Source organism: Pantherophis guttatus, chromosome 4 (genome assembly GCF_059756535.1).
Source record: "Pantherophis guttatus breed Tessera chromosome 4, ASM5975653v1, whole genome shotgun sequence".
In the NCBI taxonomy this organism is placed as follows: domain Eukaryota; kingdom Metazoa; phylum Chordata; class Lepidosauria; order Squamata; family Colubridae; genus Pantherophis; species Pantherophis guttatus.
Genome location: NC_142066.1, coordinates 49,444,159 through 49,468,017, shown reverse-complemented (window position 1 = coordinate 49,468,017; position 23,859 = coordinate 49,444,159). Strand labels below are relative to the sequence as shown.

The following is a 23,859-nucleotide window of genomic DNA, read 5'->3' as shown; positions in this document are numbered from 1 at the left end:
ATAATTGAGGGCTTCCGGTTTGGCTTCCGTCGCCGTCAGACGGTCTTTTGAGACCGCCAGCCCCGTTGCCTGTAAAGAGCCACCTTTAAAGCTGAAAGGTGGCTCAAAAAACTCAATTTCCTCAAGGAAATACAAGACAGAGCAGACGAGGGCAGGTAGAGCCCTCTGTGAAGTCCCCAGAGTTTTTGTTTTACTCTTGGGGACGAAGCAGGATGAGGCTCCCTATTTCCGCTCGCCGCTGCTCCGGGCTTCGGGAGAACTCTGCCTTTTTGCAGAGCCAGGCGATGGGACCAGACCAATTAACGGAATTAACAGATTATCTGAACAAGTAGGAGGAAATCCGGATCTGGGATCTTAAACTGCAAGTATTTCTAACCCTAAGACTGATTCTAAAAGTAAAGGAGAACGAAAGGAGGAAAAAAGAGAGTTTAAAATGGCGACTGGCTGAGGCTTGTGAAGAGCTGAAAGCGAAAGTCCTTCCGTTTGAGACGTTACAAAGTATCTAAAACAATAGCGCTGGCTAGGAGTGAAGAGAAAAAATTCTTATTTTATGCCTCTTCCTTCTTAGAGACTTGATATTGATATTGTCTGGAGAGAAATCTTTTTCTTTAAAAAGGGCAAAAAAAAATCTGTTTGTGAGGCAGGATGGCGTTAAAACTGACAAAGCCAAATAATCAAGCTGTGGGGGGGGGGCTCCCCCATTTATAAATCACATGAACAAGTTGTGAGCTTGCAGACACAGAAAAATGGTTTTACAGACCTAAGGGAATTTGTACTGGAGAAGATGGCAAGACATGATAAGATTGTGAATCAGAACCTTGAGAATTTTAGACAGGAAATTAAAAAGTTGGTTCAACAAAAGTATGATATTCTGAAGCAACATATGAAAAGTTTCTTAGATGTAATTATGAAGATGGATAATGAGTTCAATTTAGAAATAGAGTCTAAAATGAAGGAAGTTGATCATAAGATTTATAACTTGGACAATAAAATACAAAGAATTGAAAATGATTTAACAATGATACAAGAAAAAAGCCCAAAAGCAGAGCTTAAAAAGTTTAAAAAAACAAAGGAAGCTGACTATAAGACTTACAATGTAGATAATATAAAACAAAGAATTGAAAATGAAGCCACAATGATGCAATTCAGATTCATGGAATTTGCAGTCAGAATAAGGGGAATACAGGAAGATAAAAGACAAGATTTGAGAAAGGTTTCTGCTGAAGTTCTGGCTGGGATTTTAAAGGTTAGTCCTGAAGAGGTATCCTGCAAGATTGATAAGGCTTACAGAGTTAATTCCTGGGTGGCAAAGCAAAGGCAGTTGCCTAGAGATGTGGTGATCTACTTTACTGATAAAGAAATAAGAAATGATATCGTGCAAAAGTCTTTTAATTCCACTCTTGAAATGCATGGAAGGAAGATTTGGATATTTAAAGAGCTGCCATCCAAGATGTTAAAAGACAGAAAGAATTTTGGATTTTTGGTGACTGAGCTAAAGAAACAAAACATCCCATTTAGGTGGGATGTTCCAGTTGGTATAATATTGAGATATCAAGGAGAAATATATCAACTAAATACTGTTGAAAAAGCGGAAGAATTTTACTACAAGGTTTTTAAAATGGGTTCAACATCTCCATGTATAACACACGAGAGGAATGAAGAAAAGCAAAATCAACAAGAGATTGAAATCCAGGCTAAGCAGATGGAGGTGGAGGTAATGGAAAAACAACAAGTTACAGAGGCCTTTGTGGACGAGTCGCTTTTGGATTCTCCTTCAGAGGTTACAGTTGGACTATCTATAAATACAAGAGAGGCAGCTCTGGATTCTAATGTGATGACTTATCAAAGTATAGACCAGCATGGAAATCAATTACTTGATATACAACTCATAGAAAGGCAACCAGGATGGAGATCTAAGCCACAAAAAGTTAAGAAAAGAAGAAGCAGGTCCTACAAAAATAAAAACTTTTAGACTAAGCAACAGTGTAATGCCAGTTACGTAAGAGATGATTGAATATATGAAAACATAGTTGAGGCAAAGTATTGGTTTATACTATTTTGATGAGAGTGACAGATCTCTGCAGTGCTGTACTTTTGGGATGTGGAAGATGGCCTTAAATTGAGTGGACTGGAACTTTCTATTTTGGACTTTTTGACAAATGGATTACGTTTATGTTGAGGTACAAGGCAAGAGAACTATGGGTTTGGGGCATGCAGAAGATCTGGCTGTTACCCCAACACGGTGGTTGGAATTAATAATCTAGATGGAAGACATTATAGAAGACACTATATGGAATATAAATATAAAGTCATTCGGGTGGTTTTTTATATATGAAAACATTTACTATTGATGGGGGCAGATGGTAACTGAAGATACCGAACATACTGTTGGAATTAGGATGTGATAACATGGGTAATAGAATTAACAATCCAGTTGAGAGACATTACAGAAGATATCATATGGATTACAAATTTAAAGTCATTTGAGGATTTTATATATATATATGTAAATATTTTTTTAGTGGTGTGGGCAGAAGAATAAAGATATTGAAAATATTATGTATGGTAGACCTGTAGGAAAGTGGGTGGAGATAGGTTAGTTTATTGATTGTTTAGTTTAGGAAAAGGGATGTTATGTTATATCAATATATGTAAAAGATTTGAATTAAGAGATATATGTATGGGGAGGATGAGCTGAAATTGCTAAATTAGGATTTATTATAAAAAGGATGTTATGCTATATTAATATACATAAAAGATTTGAATTAAGAGATATATGCATGGGGGAGGAGGAAATGGATAGATTATGAGCTGAATAGATGAAATTGCTAAATTAAGATTTATTATATAATTTTACAGTTGAATATTGCTTTGAAATGTATAGTATAAGGGGGATATAATAATATTGTTAGAAAGAAAGGGTCAGTATATGGGGGGTGGAGTAAAAAGATGGTAAAGTATTATATAATCTGTTATTAACTTGGGTTTTATTTTGGAGAAGCCATAGGGGGAGGGGAGGGGGAGGGGGGGTTAGGGAGGAGGGGGGGAAAGAGGGGGAAAATTTGTATTTGAAAAACTTTTTCAATAAAAAAAAAGTTATACATAATTACCTTCGACCATCATGATCTCGTTCCTCTACACAACATTGGATAAAATGACCAATTTCTATGTAAAAGAACAGACAAGATTCTCAAAAGTAGTGGAGGGAACATGTCATTTTCTAGGACTCTAGAAGTAGCAGTTCTTTAGGAATTGATGTTTTTTTTTAATTTAATTGGAAAACAGCTGAAATAGGTCATTAAGTGATTTAACAATATTTTTCACTGATTAAACACATTAATCACATCGTATGTGAACCAGATCATCAATGCAAGAAAATTTGTGTCACAATTACTTAATTATTATTTGTTAATGGTCACAAATCTACTCATAATTCAGTCATTCACCTATAACGGTCTTCAAGAAATTACTCTAATACATAAACAAAGTCAATGAGGTCTCAGTTGGATTTACACATATTTATGGACATGGGGGCTGATCTCTCACATGCCATAAAAGAGTGAAGTGATGATATGCGAGCAAGCTAGAAAGTAGGGAGATCAACTCATGATCCCTCCTTAAACCATGAAAGCCAGCTGGATTAATTTAAAGCAGTCATTCTCTCTCAGCCTAACCCACCTAACTATAAATTTGGTTTGTTTATTTATCAATCAATCAATCTATTACATATAATTTGCACCCACTACAACTGAACAAACTCTTGACAGTTTGGTTTATCTGATAAAGAAACTAAAGTAAATAGAAGTTCAACTCTGGCAAAGCTAAAGCTCTAACTTTATTATGTATTACATGACAATTACCAAGTAGAGAGAGTGGAGAACCAGTCTGGGGCTCTAGTTAAGGTGCGGGACTAGAAATTGGGACAGCTTAAGTTTTAGTTTTCCTTTAGGGACAGAAACAGACTAGATGATTTTCTGCAAGTCATTCTTTCTTATTCCAACCCATCATACAGGATTTTTGTTATGGGGGAAATAGGAAGAGAGAGCATTACATTTTATACGCTGCTCTGAGTTGCAAAAAAATCAAGGAAATATATAAATCTAGTAAATAAACAAATACATTAAAGCAGAACAAAATGATAGTTCCAGCACTGTCTCCAATGTGGTAATGCATAATATTCTACTTCTGTATGTTGAGCGAATATATATAAAGCACAGCTGATATGGTGTACTGTGCCCAGTCAGAAACATTTGTGCTTTGGATGTTGTGATTTGTACTCAGACTGACACAGGGCTGTTCAGTTCTTAGTGCAACCAAAATGTGTTTGGTCAGCCAGTGGGGGTTAACAGTGGGGGGAAAAGACAAGCTGATCTTGGTGATGGTACGTGTTTGTATTTTTTTTTTTTTTTTAATTTGATTTATATGCCGCCCTTCTCCGGAGACTCAGGGCGGCTTACAATGCGTTAAGCAATAGCCTTCATCCTTTTGTATATTTTATACAAAGTCAGCTTATTGCCCCCACAAACTGGGTCCTCATTTCACCTACCTTAGAAAGGATGGAAAGCTGAGTCAACCTTGAGCCTTGGAGAGATTCGAACCAGCAGAAATTGCAGGCAGCTGTGTTAATAACAGGGTGCACTAAACCCCTGTACTATCAAGGCTCTTGATTATAGTGATGGCAACAACAGCTGAGACAGGAAGGGAGAGAAGGTGATAGGAATCTCAGAACATGTGGGGAGGTGGGATATGCTACACTGAGAGATTGATAGTAGTAGCTGGAGGCAGGAGGGGAAGAACTGGGAAGTCTGAGGAGATGAATGAATCTGTAGAATATGCCATGCTGGGAACCTTTCCTTACTGCCAAGTCCATCTCAGTAAGAAACGGGAACACTGGCTAGGATAGCAATAGCACTTACATTTATATACCGCTTCACAGGTAGCAGCAGCTAAAAAAAAAATCCGGGAATGGAAGACATAGGGAAATTCAATGGGTGTAGGTGGGTAACATGCAGACTCCATGGAAAAGGGGCAAGGCAGGAATTAGTGCACAGCAGCCTTGCTCTACTTTCTCATAATATCATGCTGGATTTTGTTTCAGCCAAACCCCATACCACAAAACATAAATGTTTTTGAGTTTTTTGTTTTTACAGATCTACAAAAGATCTACTGAAATAGTTCAATAAATCTTCCAGAATGTTATTTGCTTCATGTTTGAAACAAAACACATTTTCTTAGTGCAGGCCAATGTTGAGTACAGTATAGTTGCTGCAAAGAAAGCCTAATATGCAATCAACATACAGTATGTTTCTCTATGTGTGTGTGTTTGTGTGTGTGTGTGGGCGCGCGCACGCTTGTGTGCGTGTATAAAATTTGACTGTATAATGGCTTGAGTAAAGTTCTTTCATTAGCCCATTTATTGAATATTTATTTGTACTCTCCATAAAATATTAACACTTGTACCGTCCATCCCTGTTGTTGCTATTCCACTAAATTAGAATTCCACTAATTCACCTTTCATTTAGGTTTCATCTGCACGATATCCAAGACACATAGGAAGAAATGACAAGTCAACCAGAGGTTAGTTTTTCTTTGCCTTGCTGCTGTCATCTCTCATTTATTAGTGAGATCCGATGAAACAAGAGCAACTATAAGAGGAAGGCACAATAAAGCTGGAAGAATTGCAGCAGTAGCCTACTATGGTATATATCTTGATAGGTGCCCAACAATAAAAGTCCTTGATGCCTGCCTTGGGCATGATTCAAAAGATGCCAACTCCTAACTCGTTGACTTAGCTTACATGTCCCACTCTCCAGAAAGAAAAACTGGAGTTCTTCCAATGCAGTTTGAAAGAGAGCAATATATCTGCAGAATCTGTTTGATTAGAATCTGCAGAAAGTACACATATGAATGTGGTAACAAGACCCATTCATATATATTGTCAGCAATGATAGAATTATCATAACATTCACTGCCCTGAAAATGTTTTTTTTTTATCTGCGGCAGGTCAAATCTGACCCCATCACCAATGAATCTCAAAATCTCTCTCCTGTTCCTTCTTCACAATTCAGAAAGATGGGGGAGGTCTGGAAACCCTGGGCTGCAATCATGCCAGAGGAAAGGCTGCTTTTCAGTTTTATATTCATCACTGAAAGACTGGAATCATTCATTTAAGGAAGAAAAAGAAAAAAAGACACAGCTACCAGTTTAGATTTCTCAAGAGAGCAATCTGAAAACCAGCCTTCTCTTGTTCTGCAACAATAAGGAGGCAACAATCAGGTATGACAGCAAGAGTAAATTTCAAAACAATCTCTCTAAATTGAACATCCAATGAAATGAAATTTCACAAAAGGGAAAGGAAAAGCTATTATCACTCTCAGAGAAGTCAGATCGATTCAATGCAAAATGGAGGGGGTGGGGGTTGACTAAGATCCACAGCTCCAGCTATGGCTGTTTGGTCATAAAAATTCAGAACAAAAACATCTCTTCCCCATGTGAACTGGGAATCCCACCGCAATTTTACAACACAAAAACTGGAAGTTATTGCACAGCATCATCTTGTTGTTGGAAAGAGATGTGTGTTTTTTCTTCTTGCACTTGTAATTAGATGTAGAAAGAACATTTGAAGCTTGCACTAACTAGAATTTTAAACTTAGCTCTCCAACCCCTTCGTCTTTTTTTTTTCCAGAGGTAGGTTAGTGGTCATATCTGAGACTTTATTACAAATCTTGTGCCTTTGAGAATTAGACTGGAATTTGATTTTGAAGAAATGAACCATCAGCTGAATGAGATGCACTCTTATGGGCTTCTTGATTATCACTGGATAATATTTAAAGACCAAATTATGCAGAATCAGAAGAAAAACTATCCAACTCTTCCTCTTTTTTCTTTTCCAAAACTGTACCTGAAGCTATTGTTCTATCTTAAGAGTACGAACTCTTTGCTGATAGACAAAAAATGGAAAGGAGGGCAGTAACAAAGAAAAGAAACATCATTTTCTCACCCTATTTTTTTTGATAATCATCTTCCAAGGATTATTTTCATTGTTAAAAGGAAAAAAGAGAGCTGCTAAAGAACAGAGGCATCAAACTACATTAAATTGAAAGTAGCTTAAAGGTCAAACCAGATATGACAGGAAGTACATGGACTCCATTCATGTCTAAAACAAAGGTAGTCAGGCTGTATATTTCTGAGAAAAATATGTACGCGTGATGGAAGCTGAACCTTGTCTTTTTCTTGTCATGTTGGGGAAGAAAACTGCTTGAAGCAAAAGTGTGTTAATGAATACAGGGCAAATAAAATTTCACTTCAACTGTCTGCATATTTTTGCTGCAAAGGTTAATATCACCTATCACATTTCAGATATTATGGGAATAGCCTCATAAAGGACAGATGGTCTCATCTCTTACTGTGTTTCCCCGAAAATAAGACCCTGTCTTATATTTTTTTGAACCCTGAAATAAGTGCTTGGCTTTATTGCCATGCACTCAAAAGCCCGATTGGGCTTATTATCAGGGAATGTCTTATTTTGGGGAAAACAGAGTATCCTGTCCCATCCTGTACGGTTAGGTTCGGTTTTAAGCCTTCTCAGATTGCTACTCTTGAACAAAATTGGGATCCAACTCCAAGATACTTTGCCAGCGTGCTGCTAAAAATTCTGATAGACTCAAGCATCTAGATAGCCTCTGTTTGAAAAAAGTTATCTTACTTAAGAATTCAGCTTCCTTCATTAAGTGAGTTCAGGACTTTGACAGAGACTTTGCTCTTTTCACCACTGTGGCAAAATCAGCACAACTTCTCACCTTAGGCAGTCTAGGTCAGAAAGGATTCAACATTAATGGGGAAGAACCGTGGTGGGACACTGGTTAGAATGCAGTACTGCAGGCTACTTCTGATGATTGTCGGCTGCCAGCAATTTGGCAGTTCGATTCTCACTGGCTGAAGGTTCACTCAGCCTTCCACCCTTCCAAGGATCCATATTGTTGGGGGCAATAGACTGACTCTGTAAACTGCTTAAAGAGGGCTGTAAAGCACTATAAAGCAGGGGTGCTATTCAGCAGGTTCTGACAGGTTCTGGAGAACCGGTAGTGGAAATTTTGAGTAGTTTGGAGAACCGGCAAATTACCACTTCTGGGTGGCCCCAGAGTGGGGTGGGAATTTTGCAGTATCCTTCCTCTGGACTGGGATGGGAATGGCAAGTTTGCAGTATCCATCCCCTGGAGTGGGGTGGGAATGGAGATTTTGCAATATCCTTCCCCTGCCATGCCCACCAAGCCATGCCCATCAAACCACACCACGCCCACCAAGCCACGCCCACAGAACTGGTAGTAAAAAAATTTGAATTCTACCACTGCTATGAAGCAATATATAAGTCTAAGTCCCATTGTTATTAGTGTGCAGAACATATATAAAACTAACATTAAACATACATTGGCCACCCTGGTTGACTGTTGACAAATATATCTCAAATAAATGTAATAAATACCCCCCTTTGCATAATGGGTCTACAAACAATCTATACTTGAAATATTTACTATATTACTATTTTTAAATAGTTTTTTTTAAATAACTCAAATATAGAAATCTAACATCAATCAATCAGATTGATCCCCATAACTGTTAGTTATAAAAGAAATAACTACTGCTAACTAGCAACCCAAAGAAATAAGCTAATCTTAAAGGGCCCATTAACAGTCTATTGCTATATTAAATTCCATGGACAGCTTCCATTCTCTTATCCAAAACATTGTCTCTAAGCCATAGAGTTAATTTCACCATCTCTGCCAACTCGATCAGTTCCAGTTGATCATCTTTCATCCATTTTGTAATTTCTATTATAATTGAATGTTATATTAATACCTTTTCCCATATTTTTCTGATAAGCCTCTGCTTTACAAGTAAACCTCATTTTCTGTCCCTTTTCCCGTACTTACACATACTTTTATTTTTGTTTTGTTGTGTTGTGCTTGTAATTCTTGTCTTTTTTGTTCTTGTAGTTTTTTTAACATATTATCTTTGAAACAAATAAAAAAATATTACCAAGAAAAAAAAAGAACTTTGGTGATTATGGCTACATAAAGCAAAAAGAGGACATCCAACCTTTTTCTGTCCTATCAACCCATGATACCTAGATTCAACCAGAATATAACAAATGCAGTCAGTTCTAGAAAATAGCTAGATTCCACAAGGAATCCAGGTTCCACAAAGCCATTAATCGTGGCTCTTTTTGGATGCTGTCCTTCTAGTTCTCAAAAAGAGCAACATTGATAACAGATATTCTTTGTGCTGAAAGGCATTTTTCAAATGGAAGAAAAGGGAGCTGAACTTAAGATGATGGCAGGGGAGAAACTAATATTCTTGCCAGTCTGGCTTCTGTCAAGATGCTACAATATCACAACCCTGAGGCGTAAGGGTTACTGCCAAAGTGAGAATTATGGCTCCCCACTGGAGAGAAAATAGTGTAGAATTAACAAGCAGGTGAGAAGAAATTACATCATTATTTGCTGACCTTGTGAGCACAGGTTTGCCTGCTCAAACTTTCCTCAATCTGGATTTAGCCACAAAGATCACAGCCTCAGTGAGACCTGTGAATTGAATGGATGTGTCAGGTAGTATGTGACTTAGAATGTCATTGGGTACCATTCCTTCAAGATTTATCTTTGGTTGCAAGATTCTGAGTAGGTCTGTCTTTCTGTTTTCAATACTAAAAAATATTATCTCACAAGAAAAAGGGGAGGCTGCATAAAGCATAAAGGAAAGGCTTTTACACACAGAGTACAGAACCACCACAGCCAACCAAGGATTAGGGATTTCAAGGATGGATTATGGGATTATGATTCCCAATCCTAAACAATTTTTATTTTCATAGCTGATTAGCTATGTCCCAGGAACATGTTGTCTTAAGCTTCTGCATTATCAAATTGCTTTCAAACCTAGGTATCTATTAGCACATATATTGTCATCTGACTTTTAAACAAAGATATTGAAGCTAGTTTAGCATACGAGTTAAGGCATCAGGCTAGAAACCGGAAAACTGACAGTTTTACTTTAGGAATAAAGCCAGCACGGTAACTTCCCACCGCCATCTCCTTCCACTTATGACTGTATGACTGTAATTTTGTTGCTTGTATCCTTACAATTTATATTGATATTGTTTCCTGATTGCTTATTTGTACCCTATGACTATCATTAAGTGCTGTACCTTATTATTCTTGATGAACGCATCTTTTCTTTTACGTACACTGAGAGCATATGCACCAAGACAAATTCCTTGTGTGTCCAATCACACTTGGCCAATAAAACATTCTATTCTATTCTATTCTATTCTATTCTATTCTATTCTATTCTATTCTATTCTATTCTATTCTATTCTATTCTATTCTATTCTATTCTAATCTATGTGGGGCATTCTCTCTCAGCCCTAGGAAGGAAGCAAAGGCAAACCACTTCCATAAAACCTGGCCAAGAAAACTGCAAAGACTAGTTCAGGTTGTTGCCAGGAGGCAAAAACTGACTCCAGAGTTATACATAGATACACACTGTACATACATACATATAGAACCTATCGATTAGTTTCAGCCACAATAATCACATGCTTCTACTTTATGGAATAGAAAATCTGTTATAAAGTCCTATTCAGCCATAAGCATCGTCATCAGCCATTCAATCGTGTCCGGCCCTTTGCCACTTTGTGGATCTCAACTCTCCATGCTCCTCTGTCTTGCACCATCTCCTTCAGATCCGCCATGGTCATCCCAGTGTCATCTTTTATAGTGTTCAGCCAGGGCAGGGCAGAGAAGGGGCTAGGGCAGCCCCTTCTCCTTTTTCCATTGATCACTCCCAGAATGATTGACTTTTTGAGTGAGTCAGTTCTCGTTATACAACCAAACATTATGACAGCCTCTGTTTGGTGATCTTGGCTTCAAGTGCTATTTTTGGTGAGGCTCAGTCTAGGATGTCTTTGTTATTTTTTCAGTCCATGGGATGCATAATAGTTGCCTCCAACACCATAGTTCAAAGGTGTCCACCTTTCCCCTATCAGCCTTTTACAGAATTCAAGTTTTGCAAGCCATTGGAAAAATTATTGCGTTAACTAATCTGCATTTGTTTGTGAGGCTGATGTCTTTACTCTTCAAGACGTTATTCCGGCATGAAAAACATTGCTGTTCTTCCAAGATCTATCCACCTTCTGATCTTAGGGCTGCAGTCACCACTTTGGTTGATGGTCTCCTTGTCGATCTGTACTCTAACCTATGTGTTCTCTGCAGTTGTTGTTACCTTTGTTTTGTCAAGGTACAGTCCAAATTTTTTACTAACATCTTTGAGTCTCAGAATTAGCTACTACAGATCCTCCTTGCTTTCCATGAGGATTTGTTGATATTCCTACCATTGATTTTAACCCCAATGGTAGATTCCTCCAAATGTGCATTTCTCATATAATGTCTGTATACATGTTGAATAGTATATATATATATATATGACAGGATGCAATCCTCCCGAGTGCCTCTTCCAATTCTGAACCATTTTGTATCTCCATACAGTATATCATTATTACAGTGGCTGCCTGACCAGAGTACAATGATTGAATGAGCTGGATGAAGTATGGTGATATTTCCAGTTCTTTGAGGCAGTTCCAGGGTTTGTCATGGTCAACACAGTTGAAGACTTTTGTGTAGTCAATGAAGCACATGTAGATGTCTTCTTGGTATCCCTTTGCTTTTTCCATCATCCAACAGAGATTGGCAATATGATCCCAATTCCTTTTCCTTTCCATAATCCTGCTTGTACATCAGGCAGTTCTCTGTTGGTGGTTGGATTCAAATGTTACTGAATTACCTTCAAGAAATTTTTACTCATGTTTGGTATCAAAGCCATAGTTCAGTAGTTAGAACAGTCTTTTGTATCACCTTTCTTAAATATTGGAATAAATATTGACCTTTTCCATTCTTTTGGCCACTGACCAGAATTCAATACACTTTGGCAAAGTGCTGCCAATACTTTCGTTGGCAGTGGTCTCAGCAACTCTGCAGGAATTCCATCACTTCCTGAGGTTTTGTGGTTAAGCAACTGGTTGAGTGCCCACACTGCTTCCTTCTCCAGGATAGCTGGTTCCAGTTTCTCCTACAACACAAGCAATGCCACAGTAACTTTAACATTTATGATGGTTCTGTATTGGTGAGAACTCCTTGGGTAGCATATGCATGTATTACACAGGCTTGTATTTGTATTTAATGGTATATCTGTGTGAACTCAACTGATTCTTCCAAAGAGCACTGGCATTGGAGTAAATCAAAGTGGTATAATGTCCCATTCACAAAGTCAAACACCTACATATTACTTGTTTTTATATGTGATGTCTTCTGATGTTCTTTAAACTGCTCTTATTTATGTTCTGAATATTGACCAGAAATGTACTATAATGAAATAAGTCTAGAAATATTTTATATAAATTTGCCTGAAACTGAAGTATCTTGCACAGTGCTACTTCTTAAGAAATTGTTTGAATACATGGTTTCCTATTGTTTCTACAGATCTTAAGTATCTAGAAGTTTGAAAGAAACCAGCTCAAAAATTTAGGACTACTACCGAAGTCCGAAATGTATTTTTTTTTCCAAAAAACAATTGGACTTCCTTAGTGTTTTCTTGGAAAACATTTTGCTTCTCATCCAAGAAGCTTCTTCAGTTCTGAAGAAGCTAATTGGATGAGAAGAGAAACATTTTGGAAACCACTTTTTAAATATTTTTCTTTTCTATTTTGCTTAATTAAACTTTTTCTTTTTTTCTTGCACATTGTTTGCTCTTTACTTTCTTCCTTTTTTCCCTTTACATTAGTTTGGATTAGTTTTTAACTTTTTAAAATAAACTATAACTAAACTATAAACTAACTAAAAGAGTTTCAATAGAATTACTAAAAAAAACCAATTTAATTTTAATACATGTTCAACCAGCTTGTCAAGACAGAGTGTTGACAAATTGTGTAATTGCAGAAGGACTTGTAATAAACAATAGAAAAATCAAAGAACAGCTTAACAATAGCTTCCTCCGAAATGAAAGAGCAGCGATCTTGAAGTCTTAGTGATCTTAATCCATCAAGTCAGTACAACAAATCCCCTTGCTAGATACAGGTAGTCTACAACATATAACCACAATTGGGACTAGAAATCTGGTCATAAATCATTGCAGTTGTAAGTCAAGACTGGACCTGGTTTTTCAACATTTTTTTGTGACAGTCATTAACTGAATGACATAGTCATTAAATGAATGGTGCCATCATTAAACAAAGCCATTCTTCCAAATGGGCAATTTTTTTCCCCTTGACACTGGAATAACACACCAACCTCGCCCCAAAGTACAGTCACATGATCATAGGACACTGCAACTGATCATAAAGCCAAGTGCCTGAAATGCAGTCACACGTGACTGTGGGGAGAGCAGAACATTTTACACTGCCCAGATTTGGAAACCATTGTAACTCTGAAAGATTATAAAACTACCAGTCATAACTACTGGTAATATGATGGGAATTAAATCTGAGAACATTTCTATTGGCCTGCCAAACTTTGCAGCTTTACAGCTGTATAATGTATGATGTAACTATCAATTAATTTCTGGTTTTTCTAATTATATTTTTAAAACTTTTTAATTCTTTATTAGTGTCAACAGTTTCCAATTTTGGGGGGGGATATCCAGTGGTGGGTTTCTATCGGTTCGCCCCAGTTTGGGCAAACAGGTAGTGGTGGGAGGCTCCACCCACCCACCCGGACATCATCACGGTTCTGCGCATGCACAGAAGCGCTGCGCGCGAGCACTTCCAGTTCCAAACTGGTAGAGAAGGTAAGTGGAACCCACTACTGGGGAAACCTCCAATTACCTTTCTGTCATAAAATCATGTCACTCTCTGATTTCTTGGATTACTTTTTGCATTACTTTTCAAACCTATCTAACCTGTTGAAAGCTCTTAAACAGAGCCTGGATCCCTGCTGTGAATTTAATTTACTCCCGCCATTAAATACAAACTTACATTCATACAAACACTGCAAACCATACTTCAATAATAAATGCTTATCACATTTTACTATGAGAGCCTTTGACCTGCTACACATAGAAATTATGGTCCAACAGTAGTAATAGCAAGGGTGTTTTGTTCACTGCCACTGCCACTGTCACATTGGAGCTACACACCGAAACTAGGAAGACTAAGAATAAAATTGACCAGCTTTTTATAAATCAAGTTTATTAAAATTAGATCAATTAAATACAATTATTACTTCCAGGTACCTTTTCCTTTCTTCTTTCACATAAAAAATACAGATTAAAGGACCAATTAGGAAATGTTGGTTATGCACCTTTTGTCCTCAGCACTTCTGTTCCTCAGTTTACATTTCCTACATTTAAAAAAGAAATGCCCTTTTAGTGATATCCTATGAACATACTGTAATTCTTCTTAACTTTGCTCTCTAATGAAGAAGTTTTGGAAAGGACGTACCGTTGACTGCAAAATATTTTCTCCTGCTAATTTTCACACGAATAGATGTGACTGCTTTAAAGTAAAAGTATTTATACCTCCTCTCATTTTACTGTTTCAATGGAAGAACAGGAGTTATAATTTTCTTCAGAATAAATATAATTATCAAGTTTACATGGCTGCCCATCTCACAAAAACTGGGCAGCAAACAGTGAAACCAATAATGTATCAATTTATTATTTACCAATAATTTATTTACCAATTATACCAATAATTTATTTACCAATTATACCAATAATTTATTTACCAATTATAATTTACCAATAAAATAATTAATAAAACAAAGGTAATGACAGGATTAAAATCAGAAATAGTTTAGTGTAATATAGCTACTGCATGGGTTCCTTGCCATCAGGGGATGCCCAGGCCTGGTGAATCTCCCCCACCCCCACCCCCATGTTTTAAGAGCTTTCCCAAAGACCATAAGAGTTGGAACTAACCACTTAAGGGGCAATGATATTCCGAAGAGTGGGTACCAAGGCAGCAAAGGCTCATGTTCTAGGCCCCGCTTTATGGAATTTCTTGGCAGAGAGGATTCCATAGCATGCAAGTCTCTGCTGGACCTGATGGGACAGGTAGATGTAATCAAGGAGTGGCAGTCCCTTAGATAACCTGGTCCTGTGCTATGTAGGGCTTTAAAGGTCAAAAGCAGCACCTTAAATTGGACCCTGAAGCAAATTGGTAACCAACACTGCTCACAGAACATGACAAGTGTCCTCTAAAGAAACACGCAACAGCCCATGCAGCTACATTTTAAACCAGCTGAAGCTTCTAAATAATCAAGGCAGCCCCGTGTAGAGCACATTATAGTAGTCCATTCAGGATAGGACCAGGCAGTGAGATTAGTATAGTAACTGGCAGAACTGGAGCAGGGGAAATCGTAGCCAGTATCACTAACAGTCAAAAAGATTGGAATTGCAGGCTAACAGTATCTGAAAAGCTCCTGTGATAGAAGATCTTTTTTCTGATATGAATGAGCTTCTGTTGTGAAAGATAACAAAATAGTTTAGTCTAAGCCTTACCCCCAAAAATGGAACAATATAAAATGAATGGTATTGATTTAATATAGGTAGTCCTCAACTTGTGATCATTCAAAGTTCTGACAGACCTACCAGGGGATAGTTATTAGCGAGATTCAAAATTCCAATAGTTGGGCCTCATCCCCACAATCACATGATTGTGCTTCGGATACTCAGCAACCATGCTTCACAACCCACCACAAAAAGGTCATAAACCTGGGTCAGTCACATGACTTACCCACTTTACGACTATCACAAGTTACGAACATGAACAGTCTCATTATAGTTGTAACTCAAGGACTACCTATATTGAAGTACTTTTGGTAGGTCTCCCTGGCTTGAAACCACCTTCTATTCATATTACTGCAGAGAGCACAAGATTTCTCGAATTAGCAGCTTAAATATGTATTAATGTTGGGCTTTATTACTCACATGCCCTCTGTTTGATTTATGACACACTTGTTTAACATTACAAACAAAATTACAATTATTTTAAATGTAAAGGTTATCAGGCCACTTCCTGACACATTATCCATTGTTGACAGCATCATCTTTCAAATACAGACCTTTAATTACTAATATCGTGATCATCCAGAAAATATTACATTATACGAGTTATTTTTATTGTTGCCAAGTTACCATACTTGTATACACATTTCTAAATTGCTTGGGGTCAGCACCCAGAATGAATCCATCCAGACTTATTTGTAGACAGCACAAGCACTAGTCTGAAATTGGTTTCAAATTTCTCTCCAGCATCTTGTTAAGAAAAGCATTTGAACTAGCCATTACTCTGTCCTGAGAAGAGAAGTTATCTTCTATCTCTTGTTGCTTTCCCTTGCCATAATGCATATTTGCACAGCTTCCTTCTCATGATTTTGTTTATAAAATGTCAAGTACTCCCCATTTAGAGAGAAAGAGAAATCAGTCTTGCTTTTCTACAGACTTCAGTCAGCTCCAAAAAAACTGAAGGAGGGAAAACATTACTTTTCCTCCTTGGAGTCTGAATGGTCAGGAAAAGTAAAAGTTATATTCAATGCACTTACAAATGATATTCATTTCACAAATCCTGTTCCTTTGCCAGGTATTTCATCAGCACCACAATTTTTTTAGCTGCCCAGAACAGAACATGTGTCTCTTAAGTCTCTTCACATCCCCACTTCCTCAAAAAATTATTTAAAAATAGTTAAGATTAGGTTGGAATAGGTTAGATTCTTCTTGCTACTGCATTCCATTTCACTATGTGAAAAGCTGTCTCTGTATCTCTAAACAGAAGCATGAAAAGGAAAAATAACTCAATAACATTGCTTTTCAGGATGTGTATTCAGGAAGTGAAAAATCTTTGCTTAATAAAAGTGCTTTTCACACAGCTATTTAAAAAAATATTTGGAAGAAAACATTTCCTTTATTGAAAGCATACAAGTATATACATCATTGTTCAGAATCAAACTTCTTTCTACATAAGTCACTTTTATTAACTATAGAACATGCAGAAATTCAACAGGTATAGCTTTATTTCCCACTGATGGAAATAAGCAACACTGGGGACCCTCTCTTGTAAGCTCATCCCAGCCATGGACATTAGCTGGGTCATTTTAGGCTACTCTCTCAGACATTGTTTAAAGATCAAATAAAGTGCTATCCTTGTCTAAGTTGTTCAAAGAAATAATAGTAATATAATGATATAATAAAATATTAACACTTCCAAGTGCACGATTTTAGACATTCAACAGGCACTTGAACCTTATCCACAGAAAGTGGATAAGGTTATCCACAGAAAGCTCGTGCAAAGACTACGCGAAATGGTACAGCCTCTCTTCCATCACTACTGGGGCTCCGCGCGGGCGGTGACCGGGAACTACCAGGATTTCGGCTTGACGGGCCGATCCGCAGATTTTCCCACGGCGCTGCCCCCGCGGAGCCACCCCATTCGGCTCATCCCTCTTTTCCTCTACTCACGGCAGAGAAGTTGTGCGGGCTGCACACTTCGCCTCGGAACTTGCAGGAGAGGAGCATGTCGTCGAGGCGGTGCCCGAGGCGATCGACGAACTCTTCGCTGATGCCACCGAAGTGGCGCGGTGGCAAGAAGAGCCGGAAGTCGGCCAACTTGGCGAACCAACGCAGTCGCTCCGGCTCGGCGCGCAGGAGCTCAGCAAGCAGCGGCCGCGCCGTCCGGTTGGGCAGAAGAAGGCCGAGCCAGTTGCCGGCGTAGTAGAGGTCGCCTTTGGAGAGGCGCGGGAAACGGAGCGGATTATTGTTACACAACGTGACGGCAGGGAAGGCCAGCTGACGGCTCCACTCGGTGCGCACCGTCGTGTGAGACGGGAAAGCCAGCCAATGGAGAAGCCGATTAGACGACCACGCCAGGAGCAGACCCAGCGAGGTTCCCAGGGCCAGAAGCCACAGTGCCCGCCGCCACGGGGCTGCTCGTCGCCAGTGTACCACCCGCAGACCCGGCAACCTCGGACGCTGTCTGGGCCGCCCCTTCGAAGCCTGCCGCCGCCGTTGCGCTGCCGCCATGCGAGCTCGCCGCCTCCCGCGCCCTCGCAGGGGGGGCAGCCGTGGACCAGCAGCAGCGGTAGCATCCAGAGGAGGGAGGGCGGGAGCGCTTGGCCGAGGGGACGGCCGCTCCACTCAGCTTCAGACGGACGCCGGCGGGCGGAATCCTCGTGGGCACCTCAGGGAAGCCCGGAACCCGAGCGCCTCCTCTCCCACCAGCTTTGCCGAGATAGGCGTCGGTTTCTAGTGCTGCTCATCTCCGCAGATCCAGGCGAGGAAGAGGAAAGGCGGGAGGAAGAAGAGAGGAAGAGAAAGGAGGCGGCGCTGAGCTCCTCAGTTGCTTCCCTGGCTACCCCTCAGCGCCCTTCGCTAACAGTGGAGGGGAGACTCAACGGGGAAATAGGAATGAAAGGGGGCGGCTCTCAACCTAGACCCCCCTCCCCCCCAGGCCGACGGGACTACCCCTCCTGCTTGCAGCAGATCTGCATCCAGACCTGGCCCACGAAGAGCAGCCTCTTCCGCGGGGAGAGCGAGGATGCGCTGCGGCTCCGCCTCCTCCAGAAGGCTGGGGGAAGGGGCGTGTACGACCGACCGGTTGTGGGGGGGAGGAGGTAAGAGGTGAGATTAAATCGGTTTAAAAGCGCAGATATTATTATAATTGCCTTGTGATGAACTGTGGCCAGCATCAATCTTGCCGAAGGAAAAAGATGCGTCATAAATCCTTTGGCTTTTGGAGTGAATTGTACATCTCAGCCGAGACTGTGGCGTTTCCAAAAGTTATTTTTAAAGGGAGCGGGAGAAAAAGCTTGCCAGGGCTTTAGGTTTCTTTCTCACACGTGTGTAGCGGAGGCTTGAGGAGAACGCAACGAAATTGTACACCGGCTTGAAGATGTTACTCCTTTATACGTTTCCGATAGGAAACGAGAATCACTAGGTCTGATCTTGTGATTTAAGGTTAAAAAAAAATTAACAATAGATCGCCACATTTGTTTCTTTTACCATGCATTTCTAAATATTTGAATGTGCAGAATCCTCCTGATGCAAGGCCATCTGTGCTCTTTCTAAATTTGCCAGATTTTTTGCATTTTATATAAATTTCTTTCTGTATAGATAGAATAAGCATTATAGAATGCTTAATACAATAAGCATTATACAAAAAACAGGCTGAGACCATGAACCATGGTTAAGCATGAAGATAAGGATGGAGGGGAGAGGAGAAGACAAAACGTTCTGGAGGGATCAACAAAGCAACAATACACAAAGGAGAAGGTACCTCTTGTAAAATTTGGGACCAAATAAGCAACAGGTCACATATTATGGTCTAGTTTTCTTTCAAAATTCTGCCTTAATATATAATTAATTATTCAGTCCACTTAACTATAAAAGCTCTGGAATTTATGGCGTTTCAGAAGGATTAAACACTTCCATCACTTTCATAGAGGTGTATATTAGCCATGATCATGGAAAGCACCCTTTCAAAAGCATTATGCTTTCTTCACTAGTTGCTAGGGTCAAACTTTATATAACCATTGCTACTTTATTCCAAGGTTGTTGGCTTTGCAAAGCTATCTAGCTCCTAAAGAATTCTGCATCTAATTCAGTTCCCATGCTTTTTTTCTTAGCCTTATCTTTATCCTTGTTGTAACTGCCTCTGTATTTTCCTTTTGTCTACAATTTCATTTCTTGTCTCCCCACTTCCAAAGAAATTAATAGAGCTGCTATATACCGGTAGTTCTATATACAGGTGGTTTAGGCTCTCAATGGAGCCCAACATTTATGTTGCTAGTGAAACATTTGTTAAGCAAGTTTTGTCGCATTTTACAACTTTTATTGCCACGGTTGTTAAGTGAATAATTGAAAATTTTGTTAAGTTAGCAACATGGTTGTTAAGTGAGGCTGGATTCCCCATTGACTTTGCTTGTCAGAAGGTCGCAAAGTTGATCACACGACTCCAGGACACTGCAATTGTCATAAACGTGAACCAGTTACTAAGCATCTGCATTTTGATCATGTGACGATGGGGATGCTACAACTGTCATAAGTGTGATAAGCAGTCATGCCATTTTTTTCAGTGCCAATGTATGGTACTAAATAGACTGAATGGTCACTAAATAGACTGTTGTAAGTCAAGGACTACCTGTAATGCTTCTTGGTTTACATCAGCATTCCTCTATAACTAACTGCAAATTACTGTATCTATCAAAAAGAAAAATACATTCTACCCCTTCCCAAATAATTTACATTTGAAAATGAAGATTGTCAAATTTGTTAAGAGTACAGTAATGAAGAGATTAACCTATTTTATTAATGTCAAATGGCCCAAAAGCAAGTTACAATTTATAATATAAACTTGTCATTGGATAAACCAGTTTAACAAGTAATATATTTAATAAATATTAGTTAATACAATTTTTAACAACAACCCAACAAGACAGACACAGACTTCAGAGGATAATTAGAACTGCGGAAAAAACAATGCTACCAACCTGCCTTCCATTGAGGACCTGCATGCTGCATGAGTCAAAAAGAGGGCTGTGAAAATATTTACAGACCCCTCACATCCTGGACATAAACTGTTTCAACTCCTACCCTCAAAACGACTCTATAGAGCACTGCACACCAGAACAACTGGACACAAGAACAGTTTTTTCTTGAACGCCATCACTCTGCTAATCAACTAATTCCCTCAACATTGTCAAACTAGTTATTAAGTCTGCATTACTATTAATCTTCTCATTGTTCCTATCACCCATCTCCTACCACTTATGACTGTATGACTGTAACTTGTTGCTGTATCCTTACGGTTTATATTGATTGTTTCCTAGTATGATTTGATTGCTTATTTGTACCCTATGAGTATCATTAAGTGTTGTACCTTATGATTCTTAACGAATGTATCTTTTCTTCTTATGTACACTGAGAGCATATGCACCAAAGACAAATTCCTTGTGTGTCACACTTGGCCAATAAAGAATTCTAATCTAATCTAAATCTAAATGACTCTAAAAATAAGGCTTTTAATAAATCAGGAAGCTGGATTTTTAAATATTGTGTAATATTAATTAAATATTTTCCTTGTTAAATTTTTAGATTATATTTGTAACTTTTGGATCGTTAGGCTATACATAAAATTGATTGATCAATAGAAAGAGCCAATTATTTTAACTTTACCTTCCTTTTATGATTAGAGTTTGCCTTAATTTTGTTTTCCTTTGGGGCAAATGCTCCTCACATAAAGAAATCTTGCTGCGTTATCCATTTTTTTTACTGCAAAAAACCAATCCGGAAGAAAACGCTTTTGTCTTCTGCATGGGTTGATGGTTTTCTGAATGAATGATAGATGAACACATGTACAATGGACAATGATACACTGCTGTGCAGATCCATAACAGAAAAGTTGGGGTTTTTGGGAGGGAGGGATGTGTATCCAGCATCTCCTTCAAGACGGCACACAATTTTCTGAAGTCAAGAAGTCCCAGCAAAATATGCCTTTAAAGAAGCAGGTGGTGATAGATACAACGACTCTAAAGTGACTCATCTTCACTTTTGTAACTTGAGAATGGATTTTCCTAGTGCTGCACACCTTCTGTGTGTCACCAGGAATAATGGAGCTTATTTAAGGAAGCACTGCTAGGTATTTTTAAGCGCTCTTCCTCCCCCACCCCAGTATCTTTTCTGCTTTGAAATTCAATAGTAGGAATAGAGATCTGTAGACTAGACTTTTTAAGTATTCTATCACTCTAAAATTATTGCCTTCTTCCATAAGAGACTGGGGATGGGATCAGCAGATTCTGACAGGTTCTGGGGAACTGGTAGCAGAAATTTTGAGTAATTCGGAGAACCGGCAAATACCACCTCTGGCTGGGCCCAGAGTGGGGTGGGAATGGAGATTTAGCAATATCCTTTCCCCTGGAGTGAGGTGAGAATGGAGATTTTGCAGTATCCTTCCCCTGCCAGGCCCACCAAGCCATACCACGCCCACAGAACCAGTAGTAAAAAATTTTGGATTTCACCACAGAAGAGATTCAGAAGAGAAAGTTAGAATGATTATTGTCCTCAGATAAAGAGGACTTCAGAGAAGCAGGGATGATAAGAACAGGTCTCCTGGCTGGGTTTGGCATTGTGGCACAGCACTCCAAAAATCATGGGTGAAATGTAACTAGCAAAGTAAACTCAGTAAGGAAAATGCAGACAGAACCATCAGAGATCTTATACTTCTTTTGTTCCATTGGGTAGCTTTATATCTCCCATTTTCCATCCCTCTGTTGTTTTCTTCATCCTATTTATAGACTTCCTATTAGCTTTGATATTGGGAACTAAGTCTTGTATCATTTGGTACATTAATCCCTTTTACTTCATTGCTTTTACTAAAATAATGTAAAACTTTTGTGTTACTCTGACATTGAGTTTGTATTAATACACAGATTGAGCTTGATTAAAAGAAAACACTAGATACTTATTTCAATTCTTAGTCACAGGAAAGGAGAATTTCCTCTTGTGTCTCATCTAGATCCCCATTCAAGAACTGATGGTAGCAGTATACAGGTAATCCTCAATTTACAACCATTTGTCTAATGACCATTCAAAGTTACAACAGCATTGAAAAAAAGGGACTTACACTTACATTGCAAGCGTCCCCATAGTCATATGATCAAAATCCAGGCGCTTGGCAACTGGCATGTATTTGCAACAATTGTAGTGTCTCAAGAGTTAGGTGACCTTCGAGACCGACTTCTGCCACCGGCCAGTTCGCTCCCACAGAGAGGATCTCCTTAGGGTGCCATCGGCCAAGTTATGTCGGCTGGTGACACCCAGGGGGAGGGCCTTCTCTGTGGGAGCCCCAGCCCTGTGGAACGAACTGCCCCCGGAAATACGTAAGATCTCCGACCTCCGGGTGTTTCGTTGTGCACTCAAGACCCTGTTGTTCTGCCAGGCTGGTCTATCGACATAACAATTTTAAATTGGGTTTTAAATTTCTGGGGTTTTAAATTTGAGCCAAATTCATTTAATAATTTTAAACTATTTTAACTGATGTTGTCTTGTGTTTTAATAGGCTGTACACCGCCCTGAGTCCTTCGGGAGAAGGGCGGTATAGAAATAAAGTTATTCTTATTCTTATTCTATGTGGGGGCATTGAATTATGGGTGTGGGCACATGCAGGCACAACCCCCCCATGCTCCCCATGCTTTTGGCACGCAATGGCAAAAAGGTTAGCCATCACTGCCTTAGGTGTATTGTTACATCCATCAGCCAAAACTCATGGGGAACAGTTGACATTCCAGGAAAAGATAGTAACATTTATTTGTTAGAGATACACATTATAATTGGTATAGTAAAAACAGATGTATTTAAGATTATATATAGCTATAGAAAAATACTAATGACACAAGAATGGCACTTCCTCTTCATTTTTTTTAAAAAAAGGTTGCGCTCAAAAGGATGCAGCTCATTGGTGCTAATTGTATGGGACTAGCAAATGATGTTTAGATTGCTGCAGATTCAAGAAGCAGATTTATTATATGATTTGCTTTTAGAAAATGTCAGTGATGTCTCAGCTTTGTGCTCTGCGTTATGACTGTGAGCACGAGAGAACAGCTACTGAATAGTGTGGCCAAAATGAGCTCTTCCTTCCCTTTATTTTCTCCCCTGGGATTTTAAGAAACCACGGAGAGCACTAGTGTGTAGGTGTGTTTGGGGGTGCGATGTGTGCTATGTGGTAAAGCAGAAAGGAATTTGCAGCTAAGACAGTAGAACAGCTGAAAACTGATGATAAAGGAATATCAGGCTTGGATTCACCAAACCAACAGCAGAATCCAGCAG

At 39.0% G+C, this 23,859-nt stretch overlaps 1 protein-coding gene across 6 annotated transcripts in view; it reads right to left on the bottom strand.

Annotated features, from left to right (window-relative positions):
* The window catches only part of ASIC2 (acid sensing ion channel subunit 2), a 567,697-nt gene that overhangs the window by 175,633 nt on the left and 368,205 nt on the right, over positions 1–23,859 (bottom strand). For 2 of the 6 annotated variants that reach the window (XM_034415695.2, XM_087892131.1), the window contains exon 1: positions 17,500–18,594. The exons of the other annotated variants lie outside the window; for them this stretch is intronic. In XM_034415695.2, the coding sequence (XP_034271586.1) occupies positions 17,500–18,060 (561 nt within the window). In that variant the 5' untranslated portion in view covers positions 18,061–18,594. Of the gene's footprint in view, positions 1–17,499; positions 18,595–23,859 lie in introns of those variants that run through there. 6 annotated transcript variants of the gene reach the window in all.